This window comes from Polyodon spathula, chromosome 2 (genome assembly GCF_017654505.1).
Source record: "Polyodon spathula isolate WHYD16114869_AA chromosome 2, ASM1765450v1, whole genome shotgun sequence".
In the NCBI taxonomy this organism is placed as follows: domain Eukaryota; kingdom Metazoa; phylum Chordata; class Actinopteri; order Acipenseriformes; family Polyodontidae; genus Polyodon; species Polyodon spathula.
In genome coordinates this window covers 24,594,336-24,606,303 of record NC_054535.1, presented here as the reverse complement: position 1 = coordinate 24,606,303, position 11,968 = coordinate 24,594,336, and the positions used below count along the sequence as shown (strand labels likewise).

Below are 11,968 nucleotides of genomic sequence, written 5' to 3'. Positions count from 1 at the left end.
TCACCTTATTGGGGAATGTGAATCTTAAGCAAAAGGCGCAATTACAAAATAAGTAAATAAAAATGAACTTTTTAGGTAACTCATTTGAGACTTGGACAGCCCTGTTTTCTGAATCACTAAAACAATTATAAAGCTGAAACGTGAATCCAAAACTCCATCAAAGGCGATGTCATCAGAGGAGTCCATGTATAATTAATACAAAAGCTAATTTGAATCTTGTTGCAGCACTCCCTGGTCACTTTGGATGAGACGCAAGATGAGAAGGAAAATGCCTTGAGGCAAGAGGAGAGCTGTCCTCCCCCCTCTGCAGACACCAGCAATCTGCCCAAGGGAGGAGACAAGTACACTATAGAAGACTTGAGCTTTGTCACTGTGGATGAGCTGGGAGAGGAGGAAGAGGAGAAAGCTCAAGCAACACCACCTGCAGGCAAGACACCCCTAGTGGTCAGCCAGATAGCCCGGCGCACCCGGGGGAAAAGGGGCCGGCAAGCATCACCGTTATGGGGGCTATTGGTTTACTAACAAGCAGGCTACCCTCAGTCTCGTGTGGGTACCGACTGAGTGGTTTTGCCAGTAGCTTGCACAGGTGGGCATCACTGTACGTTGCTACCCACGATAACTGCAAACCGAGTAGACCCGTTCCACGGTCACCATTCCGTTCCCAAACCGGAACAGAGGATACCGCACTGGTATCGTGCTGCTATAAACCGGACCGGTACCATACCGGTTCCGACCCACTATCAACAGGTGTTTACGTAGCTAGTCTGTGTTTAGCAACTGAGGCAGCTACTGTACATTCTTGGCCAGAGCATGCAAAGGAGGCACTTGCTGGAGAAACATCTCTCCCGCAGGTCTACAGAGCGCTCTACGTCCCTCACTCCTGCACAGCGCTCTTCCCCATCACTAGGGATGTCATGGTATGATGGTATACTATGATATAAACTCACCATGGTACTAATACCATAACAAAAGATGTTAACGTGATAACCGTGGGATCACAGTATTGTAAATAAGTCAGTCTGGAAGGCAGACTTTACCACAGAATTCACCCGTATTTCATTTCTAGATGGCTTGACTAGTAATAAGGGAAAGAAATGAACGTTCTAATGTAATTGACACCTATTATTTATTAGAAAAAATAGAACTATTTAAATCAATGAAAATTAGAGGTTCGCTTCATGGCTGTGGCTGGCATCAGTAATGATTTAAAGTAGTCTGCAGCATTTCTCCACCAGGTACAGTATGTGTTAAGCTGTATTGAATTTTATAATTCACACAGTTCCAACGCATTATGGATTGACACTGCTGGAAAACCATTATATACTGATATACACTGAACAAAAATATAAACGCAACATGCAACAATTTCAAGGATTTTACTGAGTTACAGTTCATATAAGGAAATCAGTCAATTGAAATAAATTCGTTAGGCCGTAATCTATGGATTTCACATGACTGGGAATACAGAGATGCATCTGTTGGTCACAAATACCTTTAAAAAAAAAAAAAAAAAAAAAAGGTAGGGGCGTGGATCAGAAAACCAGTCTGTATCTGGTGTGACCACCATTTGCCTCATGCAGCACGACGCATCTCCTTCGCATAGAGTTGATCAGGCTGTTGATTGTGGCCTGTGGAATGTTGTCCCACTCCTCTTCAATGGCTGTGCGAAATCTTACAGGGATCTTGATTTGTCTATTCCAATGTTGTTTGTACCGATGTGGACGATTTCTACCAGGTCATCTGTTAATTCTAGGAACCTGACCACGTTTTCAGTGATGTGCTTGACAAAGGCTCCTGGAAGGCAGTACACTGTTGTTGTAAGGGGGTCCAGACTGTGCTCTGAACTTGCTGTGTTTCTCAGTGTGGAGTCCCCGACAACCTGCCTGGCCAGCACTGTTTATGGGGTCTTGGATGTTGTTCCTTTCGTTCTCTTGATGTTGGTTTTGACCATCTAAATTTTGAAGTGGCTCAGGTTTGTTTGTTTTGATTTCTGGTGGTTGTGTTTGACTAATTTTTTTGTTTTGTTTTTTTCCCTGGCTCTGCCTACCTGAATCTAGTTATTTAGACCCTCTTCTGTCTCCTGGTGGCTTTCTGTCTGTTAGGGGTGAATACTTCCAAGAACTCTGGGTGTGTTGGCTCCTCAAGTTCCTGTTGCTCTCATTTCGTACAGCTCCATTTCTAGCATGCTTGTTTTAAGCAAGTCCTGGATCTTGCTGCACTTTACACACACTTGGTTTAGCTCTGCTGGGTTTTGTCGTATTTCTCACATCATGCAGGTGTCACGGATTACTGGCTTGAAGGCCATTTTTTTAGTTTAAGTTTTTAGTTTCTGCAGCTGTGAAGCTGCTTCAAAACTTCCCCGTACTTTTCTACGAGTACTTCCCCACAATGTCTCTCTCTCGCTGTCGCTGTATGAACTGTAAAAGATGTTACAGTAACATGTTAAAGTAGAAAAATATCCCAGGAGTAAAGAATATGTTGTGTAGGCCTTACTTTTACCCCAGTGAATTAACTACAAAACAGTGGATTCCAAATAAGTTCAAATTTTGTTTATTCCGAAATAAATAGTACATAAAGTTGACAACACATTTTAGAGGACACGTTTACGCAGAATTCTGTGTTATATACATAGGATATTTTAATAAAAAGCAAAAAAAAAACAGCAGTGGATTTCTCTAACACAGATGTAAAAGTCAACGGATCTCTTTCGTTCCTATTCAATAATTGTTTGTTACAAAGTAGTTTTATGCAATGCAACATGTAAAAGTGCTTCCACTGCTCCTTGCATCCTCTTAAAAAAATTAATAAATAAATAAAATTGTAGCACGGTGCACATCCCTTGTATTAGAGCGACTCAGTATTGTGTATCGGAGCATCTTACCTGTTGACACTGTCAGCCAAGAACTTGGACAAGTGGTTTTAAGACCACGGATGAAGCCTGCAGGTTTTTTATTGAACTATTCCGACATCTCTCCTGATTTCGCAAAACTTGCAGCAATTGCAATTACGATACCTGTATCTTGTGTACCAAAAGAACAGAGTTTTGGCTGTCAGAACAGAGTACAGACCAGCAGATGCTCTCGTTTACATAAGGATCATATAAAACATGATGATTTCAATGGAAGCTCCTAAGAATTAACACTTTGATTTGGGTGCTAAAAGAAAAATTTAAACAGCAAAACTAAATAGTTATGATGTTGACAGCTACATTGATACATGTTCTGCAACACTGATTTTTATGTTCTGAACCGGGGATTTGCAAAAGAAAACATTTCATGGTAAGCTTTTCTTTGTCTATTTGTACTACCATTATTTATACTGTGTACTGTTTTGCATGTTAACTTGGTGAATCTGAGGCTCCCGAGTGGCAAAGTGCATGATGCGCCCTATAGTCTGGACATCGCTAGTCCAGAGGACGGGAGTTCCCAGGGTGCGGCACTCAATTGGCTGAGCGCCGCACAGGGTTAGGTCGGGTTAGGTCGGCCAGGGTTTCCTCGGATCACCGCGCACCAGCGACCCCTGTGGTCTGACCGGACGCCTGCAGGCTTGCCTGTAAGCTACCTAGGGCTGCATTGTCCTCTAATGTAGCTCTGGGTGGCTGCATGGTGAGTCTGCAGTCTACTGGTTTTAAACCCTGATGCAGCTCTTGAGTGGCCAGCCAGGGAGACTGGGTCTGTTCAATAGGGTTATTGACACCTTACAAAGTGCTAGTGTCAGTACCTGGTACAAGTGGACCGTCTTGCAGACGTGATGCCTGCCACGTGGGTTCGACCCCATGACGTCAGTAACACTGAAATTTTTGCAGGACCTGTTTGAGGGGAAATCCTTCTCCCTCCTACATTAAAGGTCTGTCTGGCAGCTTGCTATATCAAAATTGACTGTTTCCCCAGGAGCTCAGCTTCCTGGCGGGGCAATTTTTAGAAAGTTTGGCAGCATCGGCCGCCTATGAAGGCATTTGCACCCTTGAAACCTCCATTTGAGCCCATGCATTCAGCTGAGATGAAATATTTATCGTGAATGTTTGCTCGTTGTTCCCTTCACAAAGCGGGTGAGCGAGGTGCAGGCTTTCCTTGGTGAGAGCCTGCTTAATTTTTATAGAGTCCAGGACAAGTGTTACTCTCCATACCAATCCTGTCTTTCTGAACACTATATCGGCATTCCGTGTCAACCACTCTGTGGAGTTGGAGGCTGTTTTAACCATAGCTACTTGTTACTGGGGTTCCATATAGTAATGTAAAAGGCAGCCTCGGCTTAGCCTTGTATCATTCCAGTTGTGCGGCAATCTTTTCCTTGCGATGGCTTGGGTATAGTTGCCCATATGTTAATGATTACATTTTGTACTTGAAAGGGAATGTTAGGTTATTATCATAACCTGGGTTCCCTGAAATAGTAATTTAACCATTAACCTTCATGATCTCTGCATCCATGATTGTAGCAGGCTTGAAGGAAAAATTACTGAGATCTGGGTGTGCAGTTAATTTATGTCCTTGGGTGTGGGACATGACTGCGTCACAGGCTCTGAGTAGCTTTGTTATATTTATTCAGGTTTTGGGTCATAGAGGTTAATACCCGTACGGTAGTGGTTACATTTGTATTTTGGGGAACCAGGGCTATGATAAGTTAAGTCAGTATTTCAGTGTTTTTTTTTGTGTAACAATAGAGGGAGCACTGTAAAATGAAATGTACATCTCTTAACCTGATTGTTAAACTCAATCTTCATATCTTGATTAAAACTTTCATCTGAAACAATATTGTATTAAAGAATTAGGTCTCTATAGAGAATTCCCAGAATTTCTAACAATTCTTGGTTGCTTTTTCTGCAGCTAAAGCAGTAAGAAAATCCATCCGAGCAAAAACTGGGAGGGCAGCTTCTGAGATGAAAGAGGAGGATATGGAAACAGAGGGAGCCAAGTCTGCAGCAGCGTCTGTGAGCAATGCTCCTCCTGAGTCTGTGGTATCAGCACAGGAGAGCGAGACTGGAGAGTGCGCTTCCACTAGAACAATGACAGAGAACGAAGAAAAAGTGAAAATTGAACCAGACCCAACGCCTCTGTCTGTGGGCGAGTCCAGCAATGAACTGCTTGATAAAACAGAGCCCTGTGAGGAGATGGCTCTCATTGATGCTGAAAAGTGCCTAGAGTCTAAAGTGACAGAGCTGGAGACGAAGCGAGAGGGGAGCCCTGCTGCCAAACAGGAAGCTCTGATCAAACAAAGAACTGTGGTTGCCAACCAGTCCCCTGCCATAAAAACATCTGGGAAAGGTACATGCACAGGTTCATTAAGTGTAGAAATGTGGGGGCTGCCACAAGGGTTCAGTATCCTTTTTACAGGTGTTGGTGGCTCTATAGCCAAATGTCCAGTGATGGAACTTGGTTGTGTGAGCTCTGATCTCCAAATCGCCAAATGATGGCAATATATTTGGAAGAATTTGTTTTTGTTTTTTTAATCAGTATTGGTAAACTTTGCAATAGTTATTCTACATTCTCTGAGGGTGCCCAAACACTTCAACACTTTGCTATTGAATGAAAATGCTGTGGTGTGTATGTGTTTACACATTCATTAATTCATTCCCTCCCTTTTATATTTTGAAGATTCCAAGCTCAGAAGAGATGCAGTTAAGGAATTGGAAGCCAAACGAGGCCGATCGGCCTCCCCCCACGATGATCGATTCAAGATGCCTCCGTTCAGCAAAGACAATCCCATTGGTAAGGCCTTCTTCAATACACAGAATGCTTGTTGCAAGTCAAGTAACATAATTGATATACCTCCCTGACTCAAAGAAACTGCTGATCCTGCTAAGAGAGGCGGAGCAGACAGCAGAGCTAGCAGCCCAACAACCTGTCGCTGCCAGAGAGTGTAGAAACACTACACTGGTAAATACTGCTACTGACTATTGTTACTGTTAAAGTAGGGGTGTTCTGTTTAGTGTAGACGGAGGGAGGGAGGGGGAGGTTGTATAGTATATCCTGTATAGGAGGGAGTGGTTCAACTATTTATATTGGGAATGGGGGAGTTCTATATGTAAAATTGTTTATTGGTATTGATCAATATATGTACGTTTTGTGTGTTTAAATGCTTTGACAATACTGGAGCAGTCTGAATCTAAAAGGCTTATTGCTGGAGATGCATGAAATGGAGGCAGCCATATGTCAAACTTAAGGTTAGAAAGGCCAAGAGAGAAATGGGGGCTAAAACCAAATCCAGAAAGGTTTTCCAATGTTATAACAGTAAGAGAACATTCAAGGAGGAAGTAAAATATCTAAAAGATACGAACGGCAACAAGTAGCAAATATACAAAATGATTACTTATCACAAGTTTTTACAAAGGAGGATACGGACAACATGCCCTACATGTTGACCTGTTCCTATCCAGTTTTAAATAACTTGAGCATAAGAGGCAGAAGTGTTAAAGGGACTAGGAGCTCTTAAAATAAACAAATCCCTTCGGCTAGATGAGATCCTCCCAATAGTATTCAAATAAATGAAAGAAGTTATTTACAAACCACTAACCAAGATCATGCAACAGTCTCTTGAGACTGGTTGTACTGACAGACTGGAGAATTGCAAATACAGATCCACAAAAGGGAGACAAAACCGAACCAGGTATATACAGACGAATAAGTTTGACTTCTGTTATATGTAAACTGCAGTAAGATCCAAAATGGAAAATTACCTATATGCTTACAGTATCCTGGGAGACAATCAGAATGGTTTTAGGAAAGGAATATCGTGTCTGACTAACCTGCTTGATTGTTTTGAGGATGCAACATTGACAATGGATAATTGCAAAGCATATGAAATGGTTTATTTAGATAAAATATTAATTCTCAAACTGAATGCAGTAGGGATTCACTGAAATGCATGCACATGGATTAGGTAGTGGTTAACAAGTAAAAAACAGAAAGTACTGATTAGAGGAGAAACATCAGAATGGAGTGAGGTAACCAATGGAGTACCACAGGGATCAGTACTAGGTCCTCTGCTCTTCCTAATCTACATTAATGACTTATATTCTGGTATAGTAAGCAAACTTGTTAAATTTTGGAGGAGTGGCAAACACCATTGCAGCAGCAAAGGTAATTCAAAATGATCTAGACAGCGTTCGGAACTGGGCAGACATGACAAATGACATGTAATACAGGAAAGTGTAAGGTACTGCACGAAGGCAATAAAAATGTCCATTATAAATACCATATGCGAGATACTGAAATTGAAGATGTAATCTATGAAAAAGATCTAGGAGTTTATGTTGACTCAAATGTCTTCATCAAGACAATGTGAGGAAGCTATAAAAAAAGGCCAACATCGGATATATTGTGAAAATGAATTTAAATCAAGGGAAGTAATGTTAAAACTACAATATTAGTAAAAAGGTTCTGGTCAACAATATTGCTGCTCTGCTCTGGTTTAAAAGTCATGTGTAGACAGGCTATATTCAGTGAACAAAGAAAAGTGATTGAATTTAAATCAAGGGAAGTAATGTTAAAACTTTAGAATGCATTAATTGTGGGAGTCTGGAACCAGCTCCCCAGTAATTTTGTTGAAGCTGACACCCAGGGATCCTTCAAGAAGCTGCTTGATGAGATTCAGGGATCAATAAGCTCTGGGATCAATAAGCTACTAAGATGGACTTTTCTTATGTTCTTATGTATGTAGTTCCAATCCAATATAATAGTAATGTGTCCCTCCCTTTTTTTTCTTTACAGGCTTGGAGTTTGTGGTCCCAAAGGCAGGATTCTTTTGCCAGCTATGCACTTTATTCTATGCCAACGAGGAGGTGGCAAAAAAGAACCACTGCAGCAGCCTAAGGCACTATCAGAATATGGGGGTAAGCTTGGCTTGTGTGAACAGCGCTGTTATCTTGCATTGGTAACATTAGAGCAACCAGTGTAATTTCACTTTTAATCATTAGCTCATTTAGGACATATTGGGGGGCGGGGTACAAATGTGTTAAAGATTTTGGAATTTATCTTGTGGTCTCTGCACATGGTGGTTTGAAATGTCGAGATCCTGAGTTTAACTGATCTGGACAATTTTTTTCCCTCATTTTCTTTTGCGCCACCATATTTTAAGATTTCACTGTGGTTCGTATTGCAGTTACTCAGTACTTGTTTTATTTTTTTTGGTGCAGACAGTGTTAAGGTGGTTTCATCTGAGTTCAGGAGTTGCTCTTTGGTTCTAATTGCCTGCCATAGATAAAGTGGTTTGTAGAAGTATTCACTCCCTACCAATAGTCACATTTTGTTGAATTACAAATAATGTGTACACAGTTTTTCAAAAACTTTTTATATTCAAAGCTGTAGTGGGTTAAACTGAACACTTATATGAGGAGGAGGTTAAATGTCAGCAAAACTTACAAAGAAAATGTACAGAATTAAATTTACTGTTTGTGTATTCAGCCCCTTAAGTCGGTACTTGGTAGAAGCACCTTTTTGCAGCAATTACTGCTGAGTCTTTTTTGGATAGGTCAATACTAGCTTTGCACAGTAGGGTGCTGAAATTTTTGCCCTTTCTTCACAGGAAAATTGCTCCAGTTCTGATTTTAAGTTTGTTGGGGATTGTCAATGGACTACAAACTTCAAGTCTCGCCATAAATTTGATTGGATTTAAGTCAAGAGTTTGACTGGGCCACTCAAGAACATTAATTCTCTTTTTGTTCAGCCACTCCAGTGTGGCTTTGGCTTTGTGCTTCAGGTCACTGTCCTGCTGAAATGTGAATTTCCTCCCTAGTTTCAGTATCTTGGATCCCTCAGACAGGTTTTTTCTCAAGGATTCGCCTGTACTTTGCACCATCCCTTCTCCCCTCTATCCTGACAATCTTCCCAGTCCCTGCTGAAAAGAAGCATCCCCATAGCTCCAGATGTAAAGCTTAGAATTTAGACCGAAAAATTTTGGTCTCGTCTGACCTCAGAACCTTTTTTCCACAAGTCTGCAGTATCATTTACGTGCTTTAAGATGAGGCTTTTTGAGTAATGGCTTCTTTCTTGCCACCCTTCCATACAGGCCAGCTTTGTGTAGGGACTGGCTTATTGTTGATGTGTGAACACTGATTCCCATCTCAGACACAGAACTTTGCAGATCGCACAAGGCCATTGTTGGCTTCAGAGTGACATCCCAAACCAGTTTCCTGCTTGCCCGGCTTCTCAGTTTGGGAGAGGGACCTGATCTGGGTAGTGTCTGGGTGTTATGATGCATCTTCCACTTCTTAATGATGGACTTCACTGTTCTGAGAGGGATAATCAGTGCCTTTTGAAATGTTCTTTTACCTTTCTCCTGCTCTGTGCCTCTCTACCACTTTATCCCTGACCTTTGTTGCTTTGTTGGATCACTATGTGAGTTACAGCTTGAAAGTCTTTATATACCTGAGGGAAATTATCTAGAAGTTGAACCACTTTGACTACACAAGCTGAAACCATTTCACTAATTTTGTGACCTTTCAACAAATAATTTGCACCTGAGCTGGTTTAGGGCTGCAGTAGCAAAGGGGTTGAATACTTATGCAGCTGAGATTAATCTGTTTTTTGCTGTAAATCTTAATTATGTTCTATATGCATTTTCAATGTGGAGTAGTTTGTGTAGATTCTACATGTAAAGTCTAATTTGAAAGCGTCGTGGAGTACGCTCAGGTGCCAACAAAATGTGAAAACTGCAGGGGGGTGAATACTTCTGCAAACCAGTGTATATTCAACAGAGGCTAAATCAGCTGGTGTCTTCATAGAATAAGAAGCAGAGAGAGAGAGAGAGACAGAATATATTGACTGATTGTTTGTGGTATAGTTTTTATCATCTGCAGGAGGATGTCTCTAATATGTAAGGCTCTGAATTTCAGCAGTATACTACTGGACTGAATTGTAAGCAAAGCCACATTTTGAAACTAGCCTTATAGCTACTTGTTCTGTATTGGAACTGCTGAAACATTTAAGCTCTTTTGATTCTCACTGAATATTAAATGCTGAATATTTATTTATTTTTTCCCCCCAGAAGTACATGATGAAGCAGAGAGCGCAAGCCAGCTCAGAGTCAAGCAAAGGAGGAAGTTCAAGTTGAACATTTCATTTTTCACTTTTTTTTTTTCTCCCCAATTCATTTATGGGTGCAGATTAATGGTGTCACTGTACATTCATTTTGGACTGCAGACATTTTTTTTTGCCATACATTAATGGAGCAGTCTTTTATTGAAGCACTGTCGGGCTGTTAATTTGTTTTAGTGCACAAATGAACATTCCATGTACATTTTTGTATTTGTTTTGTTTGCCTTAAGCTCTATATTGAACACAACAGCAATCACCTTGCAGTTATCTCCTTGCGAAGTCCGGTAATACTTTACATTGTGTCTCTACTGTGTATTTACATAGTAAATACATGTGTACTTTAACAAAATTACAATGATATTGTGCATAGTTACACTGTACTTAATGTGTAAATATTGTACTATATACAGTCAATTATCTGATCTTTGATCAACCGTACTGTCTAATCAACTGAAGGCACCTGTAATCATGTGGTGAATTGTGTGGTGTATTACGCACACAGCTTCTGTTGCTGAAACGGCTATGAGATGTCGCTGATAAAGTACTGAGGCAAATTAGTTACAGAATTATTCAGACTACCAAAACCTCAGGTGGAGCATTGTGTGCTTTTAAATTGTTGCAGTTAAGCAAATTTAAGCAGTCTCCTCGTTCTTGATTGTTCTTCTATTTCATCAGTAAGGGCTGGAGATCCTGCCTGTTATTGAGCAGAGAAGATATTTTATTTTATTCATTCCAATTGCACGTTATTACAATACCTTAACAGCAAGTATCAAAGTATGGAAACATTTGACTGAAATATAAGCTTAATGATTCCTAAATTTCTGTAATGTCAGTTTTACTGAATTGTATTTAATATTCAAAATCTGGTATATGGTATGTTTGATTTACCTTAACTGCAGGTTTTACTGAATTGCATTAATTAATGATTTGTAAAGCTTTGTAATTTTGTATGCTTAATGTGATAGAACAGGTTACTAGCTATAAATCATCAGTCAGTACTTGTGTGTGTTAACTTTATTCTATACATTTATTAAAGGTACAGTAATTAATACCTGTTTGATTATCCATACAAATCGATTATGCGAACTAGTATCGGCCCCAAAGTATCGGTTAAGTCATGCAAATCAATTGACATGTTAAGTACATTGTAACTATGCATAATAACATTGTAATCATTTGCAAGTACACATGCATTGACTAAACTATCACAGAAGTACAAAGTAATTAGAGACAGGTAATGCAAGTTCTGCCTAGAATAGCAGTCATTGCAGCATGTGTACTCACGTTGTACTTTAGAATCAGGGTTAACCAGCACCATCTGTTGACTACAGTAGAAACCTGATTCACACTTTATTTTCCCTATTTCTTACATTCAGTATATTGCTTGCAATACTCAGTGAACATGAGTATTCTAAAGTCAGAATTTGTGTATGACTTAAGAATCCCTCCCACCCCTCTAGTTCATTTGATTGCTTCCTCCTATGATCTGCACATCACTGAAGGACAATGCATACTTTATCTGAGAAGCAATGTGAACTTCAATTTTACCTTGCTTCATTGTAAAAGTAATTTCATTGGTCTGGTCTGAAATAAGCTGTTATTTGTCTTGTCAGTAATAAAAGTATTTCCATAAATTTAGGAATTGTATTGTTTTATTTTTACACAAGTTCCAGGCTAGCTTTGTTATGTTTATTTTTGGGGATTAATTATGGGGATTTCTTTTTTTTATGTATATAAATAATCACTGTTTGCAGCTATACCTGTAATTGGGTCATATGAAATTTGATTTCTTATGCCATTCACCATTCTTGGTCCCTTGTCCTTTTCGTAATTAACAGTAAGGCACTTAAGCTGAGCAGCATACTAAGGAGTGTTCCACAATCAATAGCAGGGGTTAGTTATACTCTGCCTGCATCACACAGCAACTGTGTTTCACT

General features: G+C 40.0%; 1 protein-coding gene across 5 annotated transcripts in view; it reads left to right on the top strand.

Moving 5' to 3' along the window:
- LOC121294485 (zinc finger protein 638-like) overlaps positions 1–11,679 on the top strand; it is a 33,694-nt gene extending 22,015 nt beyond the window's left edge. For all 5 annotated transcript variants that reach the window (XM_041218250.1, XM_041218259.1, XM_041218270.1 and 2 more), the window contains 5 exons: positions 226–427; positions 4,824–5,261; positions 5,592–5,705; positions 7,707–7,828; positions 9,982–11,679. In XM_041218250.1, the coding sequence (XP_041074184.1) occupies positions 226–427; positions 4,824–5,261; positions 5,592–5,705; positions 7,707–7,828; positions 9,982–10,047 (942 nt within the window). In that variant the 3' untranslated portion in view covers positions 10,048–11,679. The remainder of the gene's footprint in view (positions 1–225; positions 428–4,823; positions 5,262–5,591; positions 5,706–7,706; positions 7,829–9,981) is intronic.
- The last annotated feature ends 289 nt before the right edge of the window (positions 11,680–11,968 follow it).